Here is an 8,332-nt window from a genome sequence, read left to right on the forward strand (position 1 = left end):
TTCTCACTTTCCAATTACTGCTTCACATACAACAGCACTAAAACAGGAGCACTCAACAAAAACAAAACGAATCTAGAATTCTTGAAGTATTAAATTGGACAGTTATGAAGTTACCACCTTTTGTGTATTAAAAGTTCAAACACTGGGGCTGGGGAAATGACTCAGTGGTTGAGAGCCAGTGCTGCTCTTGTGGAGGACCAAGGTTTGGTTCCGAGCACCCACCCTATCACTCCAGCTCCAGGGAACCTGACTTCCTCTTCTGACCTTGAGGGGACCCAGCGTGTGGTAATATGACCTCACGCAGGCACCTACACATAAATAATAAATCTTTAAAAAAATGTTCAAGTACTGTAAATTTCCTACGGACCAACCTAAAGGGGTGGGGTTACTCACTGATTCAGTACTAAGAATAAAAACCCAAAGGCATGCTAGTATTTTGTGGTTTCAGAGGAAGGTTTACTCGGGCAGGTGAGTATTACTGAAGCAGACACAGGATTTAAGTATTCTATGCCAAATTCATGCCCGAAGTCACACATAACTATGGCCAGTCCTTAACCCCTAAAACTAAAACCTCCAAGCAAAACAGCCCTGTCTAACAGACGGTGCCTACCCTTAATAAAACTCTATCCCTAACAGGTGTCCCCATCCCTCGTGCTGAACCACGGAGCTTAGTTTCTAGAGTAAAACCTCAGAACTTCCCCATGCCCATACACATCCCTTTGTCAATCTCTCACGGACCCATTTTCTCCTGCTTCTGCCAGCCCTCCTCTCGAATGCTCCACTTTTCTTCCAATCCTGGCACGGTAAGAATCCCATCTGTCCACCTCAAGTTCTCTCCACCCCTTCCTTTTAATACCCCAGTGATCTAATCTCTCCTTCCCAGCCTTGGCACCCTGGTCTGTTCCTGTGGAGGATCTCTAGCTTTTTGAACAATGCACGCTAGATTTCATCCTCTCACTGTTTGCCTTTGCTTCGCCTAGACCTCTGTGTCTTTCTCAAAGCTGATTTCACCTAGAAAGCCTCAGTGGACAGAATTTTGACTCCATAAGCTAGAATACTATAACGTATTGGGAAGTTGTAAATATGTTCAACTTAATATTGTAATAAAGGTTTATAATTTATATTGTAGGTTTCTACACAAAGGGATATTTTCCTTTTAACACACAAAGTAGTGACAGTATTTCAGAGGCACTTTTAAAAATATTAACTTTCTGGACTTAGAAGGATGTCTGAATGAATTCCATCAGGTTGTTAAATACTAGGAGCATAATTTAGAAGAAAAAGCTTGTCCCATGTGCCTTCTAAAGGTTTTGAAAATGGTTTCTCACTTCCATTTTGTTGGAGTCAATCATTTTTAGTCCCCCCCCCCCAAGTGTACTGGGAACCTATTTGGCGATACCATCAGCAGACAGAGAGAAAACTGCAGTGTACTGAAGAACCTCCATCACTGCCTTAAGGCAAACCACCCACCCTGTATTTACATACCTTGAGTTTGCTATTTCCACCTTGGTTCTGGCCATGGCGGCAGCCCTTTGCGCGCCTTCAATCGCTCTATCCACCTTCTCCCTAGTTTTTGTATTTCTTATTGGTATAAGCTGCTTCCTTATTCCACGGACTAGGATATTATTTTTGTACTTTCCCTCTTCCTTGGAGCCATCGGGAAACACGGTGCAGCCGTACCCATGCCTCTTGTTATTGGCCCACTCGCCTTCGTACTTCATGCCATTGGAGCGCTCGCTGACACCGAAGCCATTGCGCTTATCATTCTTCCACTCGCCCATGTAGGTTTCCGTGGTGGTGGCATCCACATGATCTTCCACAGGGCAAAAATCACAGTCGACATCACCGAAGCTGATGGTGGAGTTGGCATCACTGGAACTGATTCTGCTCATGGCTGCATCGCTGCGGACCGAGCTGCGCTTGCTGGAGATGGAAGACTTGGATTCGGACTTGCGGAGTTTCATGCTGCCAAGGAGGGACCCCCGTCGAAAGAGGCCGCCCTTCTTCTTGCCCAGCTCCGTGTCCGCGTGGAAGTTGAGCACGAAGCCGCCTCTGGTGCCAGCTGGGTTGTCTGCAGCAGCGGCAGCAGCATCGTGCAGAACGCTACCATTGCTCTGCTCACTGCGCAGTGAGGCCAGCGAGGTGCGGAGCGGGGAGCGGATCACCGTGGCCATGCCGTATGGCACGCTCTGGCGCACGCCGTAGCCGTGCCGCATGCCTCCAGCCCACTGGCCCTGGTAGGTACCTTCAAGAGAGCAGATCGGCAGAGTGTATGAGTTTTGGGGGAGGGCATCTGGCCACCGAGAGAACATACCCTGGGCAGGAAGAGCCAGGGTCAAATTCAACACACTTCTTGGGGCAACCCTGGTAACACTTTTCATCCGCCTGTGAATGTCTATCTGGTAACTTTGACTCTTAATGGCTTTGATGTATAAACTTTTCTGATAGCCAGACTTCTGTTTTTCATTTAAAAATTTTATGAGTGGTAGGCATGCAAAGAAACCACTGTTTGGTGTGCGCATTTCTCCGGAAATTGAACCTAAGACCTTATACATACTAAGCTAATGCTCCATCAGTGAGCTACACACTCAGGGCCATGAACCATATTGCCCCTAATACAAAAAAAGTGATCATTGGGAATCACCTTTTCCCTCCTGAAAGCATCAAAGACCTTAGTGAGGCAGTGTCAAAGCAGAAAAAATATGTATTCTAGTCATGGTTTCAAATGCAGTTTTACTAATCTAGTTGAAAAATGGCTTTGAGATCTATGCCCATTCTAAAGCACAAAGATTTAACATTAGTAACAGTGCTCACAATACTTGGGACATGGGTTGTCTAACAAGCTGTCTTGGCTTTTCTACTATGTGAAACATCCTACGCTCAGGGAAGAGCAAGCTGTTGAGTCCTGAGTATTGATAGGAGTGTGTGAGGGTGGGGTGGGCTGGGGTGTATGTGCACAGTAGCATATTACTTGCTAAATCTGTTTTCTCCTGGCCATTCTCTGTATGGATCTCCCTAGTCTCTGCCAAAGCATTGACAGTCTCACCACATACTGCAAATACCTGGGGGCAAGAAATGATTCTCAAAGGAAGGCAAATGTTTCAAACTCATTCATGGCTAATGTGTCATGTGGTCTCTGGCTGTCTGGAGACTATGTTTACAGAGCTTGAAAGAACTGATGGGGTGAAAGAAACTTTTAAAGAATCTTTGAGGAATACTTGACAGTGTCCATTAAAACTTTATTGATCCAGACCACTTTTTCAATGAGTATTATACTTTAAAAAGTGTAATAATATAAATACATATAGCATAATAGAAATATAAATACAAAAAGGAATAAGCTGTAAAAATATTTTCAATGAGTTTTTCTATTTAATAACCAAAGATAAGTTTAAAAAATAACCTGGTAGGGGTTTTTAAATACTCTTTGGAGGAAATGAAGGGTAAATTAAGGAGCTTAGAATTTTCAAAGTCAAGGCCATTTCCTTTAATTAAAGGCAAATTTTGCATCCTTAGTATGACCCCAGAACAGCTATCTGGAAGAAATTTTAAATGTAATTACTTTGGTGTTATTCATAATTCCCAATGTCACAGAAAATAAATCATGATTATAGTCTGTGTTGATCTTGTTCTGTTTCTGATTATACTTTGTATTTTACATAACCTTGCAGTTTTCCAGTGATTGGGATACATTTATTTTTTTTTAATGCAACAAGTGATAATTTCATTTGGGGTACTGTTATTTCTTAAGATGTGTCTTAGTATGTAGTTCAGGTTGGCCTAGAACTCTCAATTCTCCTGCCTTAGCCTCCTAAATGCAGGGATTACAAGTGCAGGGCATGTCACCACGCTTGTCCAAGCTGGTGGTTTTGTATCACTGTGTAAATAGGAACTGTTCCCCAGTCAAAGGTTCGGACCGATTTCAACACCATCTTTTCTCTCTTCTCATGCTGATGTATTTACATCATATAAACCTTGAACAGCAGGGCAACAATGAGATACTCAGGGGTCTGGTACTAAGACTGCCATAGTTTAGGTAGACGTGAAGTCTGAACTTCATGCCTATGAACTTCTGAGGGAGTGGGGGCACAGCTCTCAAAACAGGGTAAGACTGTTATATACAACCACTTCAGAAGCGGGGTATGGGAACACACGCTGGCAGTGCCAGCGCTTGGAAGGCTGAGGTAGGAGGTTCATGTGTTCCAGGTCAGTCTGGGCTACACAGCTGGACCCTGTCTAAAAAAGGTTGGTGGGTCCCCCCCATGACAATGAGCTTCCTACTGAATAAGAGCTATCTCCAAACACTGCTGCTCCCACAGGAAAAGACAACGAATTATTAGAAACTTTCAACTTTGACTTTTCCTAGATAAAATCTAAATAGTAGGATGAAAGTTATACAGCTTTATACACACACTAAAACAAACTACCGTATTTAACATTGCCTCTGTTAAAATGCCAATATTCTATATCATTCTAACTTTTCTACAGAGTAAGTCTGCTAAAATGATTTGTAAAGATGCTATGTGGTGTAAGTATTTATGTTTTTAAAACACAATCATTCCATCTTTGCAGATCCTCAACAACGATGGAAAACTAATGGCCACTTCCCTCCAAATGACAGCTCCAACATAAACCAGTATTTAGACTTTCAAGGGTCTGCTTCCAAATTCAGGCTGTTTAAAGAACAGCAATAATGAGAAAGTTTAAATAGCTTTGGAACTATCAAATAGGGCAGGGGCCGGCAACAAAGGTATCAGTCACCTTCCCTTCTGTGTAGTTATAATATCACAGTATGGGAGAGAATTCCTCCAGGACATCCACAGCACCACTAGAAACCAGTTTGTTCACATTCTAAGTAGCTGATCTGAAGTTTTTAAAGAGGTTTGGTTTAGTCAGTGAACCTGGAAAGCAGAACCTATTTCTTTATAAAGCAGGTGGTCTCTAAGTTCTTTTGTTCAAAAGGAGTTGTGATTTACTAATCTCCATCCCTAAATTCCAGTGCATATTTAACATGAAAACAAATGATATTTTTTCAGGTTTTGTTTTAAGATGTGTTCATTTGGGAGCTGATTTTGAAAGATCTGTCCATCTTAACTGCACAACATTGTAATAAATGGCATCCAGATTGGAATGAATTTTAGTCAAACTTGGGCTGCTGTGTGCCAAACTTCAGTATATGCTTCAAAAGGCTATATGCAACAATAATTATATTAAAAAAGGAAAATAAAAACACATGGGTGAGGTTGGAGATGTAGTTCTGTTGGTAGTGTGTTTGTTGGGCATGACTGAAGCCTGGATTCCATCCCCACCTGGTCCTGGAGAGGTAGAGGAAGAATGTTTATAGTTCAAGGTCATCCTCAGCATGAAGCTAGACTGGGCTACAAGTGACCTCAAATGCATAAATATAGTCTTTCTAGATATCTCCCATAGTTCTATAGCAGGTTAGAAAAAGTATAGCATATCAGAATTTTTACAAAAGAACCTGAGAATCTAGACTTGGATTTCATGAATATGATGCATTTAGTTCTTAATATTTAGGAAGTTTTAATTTCAGCAACACTTTACACAGAAATCTCTAGTGAAATAAAGTGATACTTCTCACATGGAATTACCACTTCCTTCTCTGTCACCAGAAATACATGGGAATGGAGGCAGAATTAAGTTAACTCCTGGAAATATAGAAGCTGATACTCCCAGTTGGGCTAAAACCTCTGTATGAATTAAATTGTAGCAATATAGCTCCGTTTAGGCCAATTATTAAAATTATGGACTTTCTAATAAAATGTAGTGACATAAGAAAAACCAGGTAATTGACTAGGACACAGTAGACATTTAAAAGTGATCTGCGTGTTTAATTTCTTTTTCTGATTACAGCACACCAGTTTTTGTTGTTGTTGTTTCGGTTTGGTAGAAAAAGAAACCCAGTGTTATCATGATGCCAAATTTTGTCTTTTTAAACTTTCAAAGTTGGTCTAAACAGAAGGCAGATTATTAATAGTCATCGGAGGTGTATTTGGCCTTCTATAAACAACACTGGCACACAGACCGCTTTTACTGGGCTCTGTACGTTTTGATTACTAGGCATTACGAATACTCTAAATCTCCAGGTTTCATCTAATGAGTTTTAACTTTTAAAAAGAAGCCTACATTGTAATTAATAATCTTTAAAATGAGGGCTATACAGGTTCACATTAAAAAACAACACAGTTTCCATTGTTGAGCACAGTATTTTGTTATATCAAAGCTAGGGCTTAAAATAAAATCCAGTTACAGACAAACATTCATAAGGCTGTCAACCGAGGTATTTTCTGCTGGTTCTGAACATTTAAGGCTCCCTGTTAACTACCATGGCACTCAGGGCTCGGCCTATAGAAAAGTATTAAGGTTCCCCCCCCCCCCCTTTAATCCACGAGAACCATAGCCTTTATTTATATTGTAGGGTAAAATGATGTCTTTTTAAAAAAAACCAATCCTACCATTCTGCTGTTTTGCATTTGAAACACGGCCCAAGTGTTCTGAGCAAGTGAAGTGTACAAATTGTATAAGCTTTTATGTAAGCAATCACATAACGGGATTGCAGTGGGCTGGAGAAACTTTTAATTGGATCCCTTTAATATCCTCCAACTCCGAAGCGGCTTAATTCCAAAGGTGACATAGCCTCCTGCAATCCTTTTCAATTAAATATGATTATGTTTATTATCAGAAAATGTACTTTGCCAAAGCATAACCCATTCGTCTCCCTCGGCTTTGTTTTCAAAGAAATTAATCAAGTTTCGACACCTGTTTCACTAATGTACGCTCTTCCTGGGGAGAAAAATGAACCCTGTCCTATAATGTATACAGATTATATGGCAAACGCTGTTAAATCGCATCCAGGTACGTCTAGGCCACGCCCTTTAGTGTATATCAGGGATATAGCATTCTCTACATTCTTTTTAACTTTTTTCTTTTTTAATGGCAACTCCATCGCTTTTTCCTAAAGTATTTTCCCAGCGATTTGCCCAAAGATCTCCAGGACAGCAAAGATTACAGTTCTGCTGATTCAAAGTACTTTAAGGAGCCAAGTGAAACTTAAGGAGAAAATTAGGAATTTCACCTGCTCCGGGTGGTCTCTCCGGTGCCCATAACTAGGACGCTTCAAAATACACCCTCAATAAGGTCCAACTCCCCAATATCCTACTTAAGGGGTTCTGGCTTCTATCTTTAGGCTAACAAGAGGACCAGAAGCGAAATACGAGACTCCACGTGAAACCAAACCGCGGGGCGGTCAGCACCGACCGGCAGCCGCGCAGCCCAAGGCGTCCGTCTAACTCCACCGGAGTGGCGATTTCAAACCCGGCCCGGAGAGGGAGGGATCAGGAACGTAATGTGACGGGCTCAAGTGACAGCGTCCTCTCTCCTGCCCAACCCTCCCGGTGGCAGCGCGGCGCTGGCCCCCGCCAGGTACAAGCACGCCTAACTCTCCGGGTGCGGACACCCCGCTCGCCCGGGGAACCGGGTCGGAGCAGACCCTCGAGCCCCAGTCGGGTACCCACGCACTCTTCCCGGGGGATGGGAGTGGGAGGGGTGGGAACCTCCCCAGGTGTTTTGGCGGGTTTCCGGACACATGCGCCTCGCGTCCTCCCCACGTCCCCGCAGCCCGGGAGAGTCCACCGCGCTAGCCCGCGGAACCGCCCGCGACGTCGCTCACCTCCGTCCCCGTAGGTCTCCACGCCGTACCCGTCCTGCAGCCCGTTACTCCAGGTACCCTCGTAGCGGGCGGGGGTGCACAGGCTCTGCCGGACCCCGTAGCGCCCCTTGAAACCATGTGACCACTCCCCCCGGTACATCCACTTGCCCTTCGTCTCCACCCCCAGCCCGTGCCGCTTGCCCTGCGCCCAGTAGCCCTGGTAGGTGTTGCCGCTGGGCCAGGTGTAGCCTCCGACCACCTCGAAGCCGTGCGACCAGGAGCCAGAGTACTCGCCCTGGCCCTTGGGCCCCGTGCAGATGCCATGCCCGTGCGCCTTGCCCTCCTCCCAGCCGCCGCAGTAGGTGCCGCCATCGTCGAAGTCGAACCTTCCGCCCGTCATTCGGGGGGCAGCCCCGGCGCGCTCCCCGCGGGGGCACGGACGCGGGCAGAGCTGGGCACGGCAGGGTGTAGCTTAGGGGTGGGGGCCCGGCGGGCGAGCTCACGACTGCGCCCCGGGCAGCTCGCACCGCCGATCGGCTCCAGTCCGACGCCGCCCCCGTCCTCCCCTCCTCTTTCGCCGCCGCCACCGCCGCCTCTCGCCGCCGCCTCCTCCTCCTCCGCCGCCGCCGCCCCGGCCAGCGCCGCGCGCGAGAGGACAGCCCA

General features: G+C 45.2%; 1 protein-coding gene across 4 annotated transcripts in view; it reads right to left on the reverse strand.

Moving 5' to 3' along the window:
* Jph1 (junctophilin 1) overlaps window positions 1–8,285 on the reverse strand; it is an 87,680-nt gene extending 79,395 nt beyond the window's left edge. For all 4 annotated transcript variants that reach the window (XM_006974724.4, XM_006974722.3, XM_006974723.4 and 1 more), the window contains exons 1-2: window positions 7,691–8,285; window positions 1,486–2,245 (exon numbers count right to left, since the gene is read on the reverse strand). In XM_006974724.4, coding sequence (XP_006974786.1) covers window positions 1,486–2,245; window positions 7,691–8,069 — 1,139 coding nt within the window. In that variant the 5' untranslated portion in view covers window positions 8,070–8,285. The remainder of the gene's footprint in view (window positions 1–1,485; window positions 2,246–7,690) is intronic.
* Window positions 8,286–8,332: the final 47 nt, after the last annotated feature.

This window comes from Peromyscus maniculatus, chromosome 2 (genome assembly GCF_049852395.1).
Source record: "Peromyscus maniculatus bairdii isolate BWxNUB_F1_BW_parent chromosome 2, HU_Pman_BW_mat_3.1, whole genome shotgun sequence".
Classification (NCBI taxonomy): Eukaryota; Metazoa; Chordata; class Mammalia; order Rodentia; family Cricetidae; genus Peromyscus; species Peromyscus maniculatus.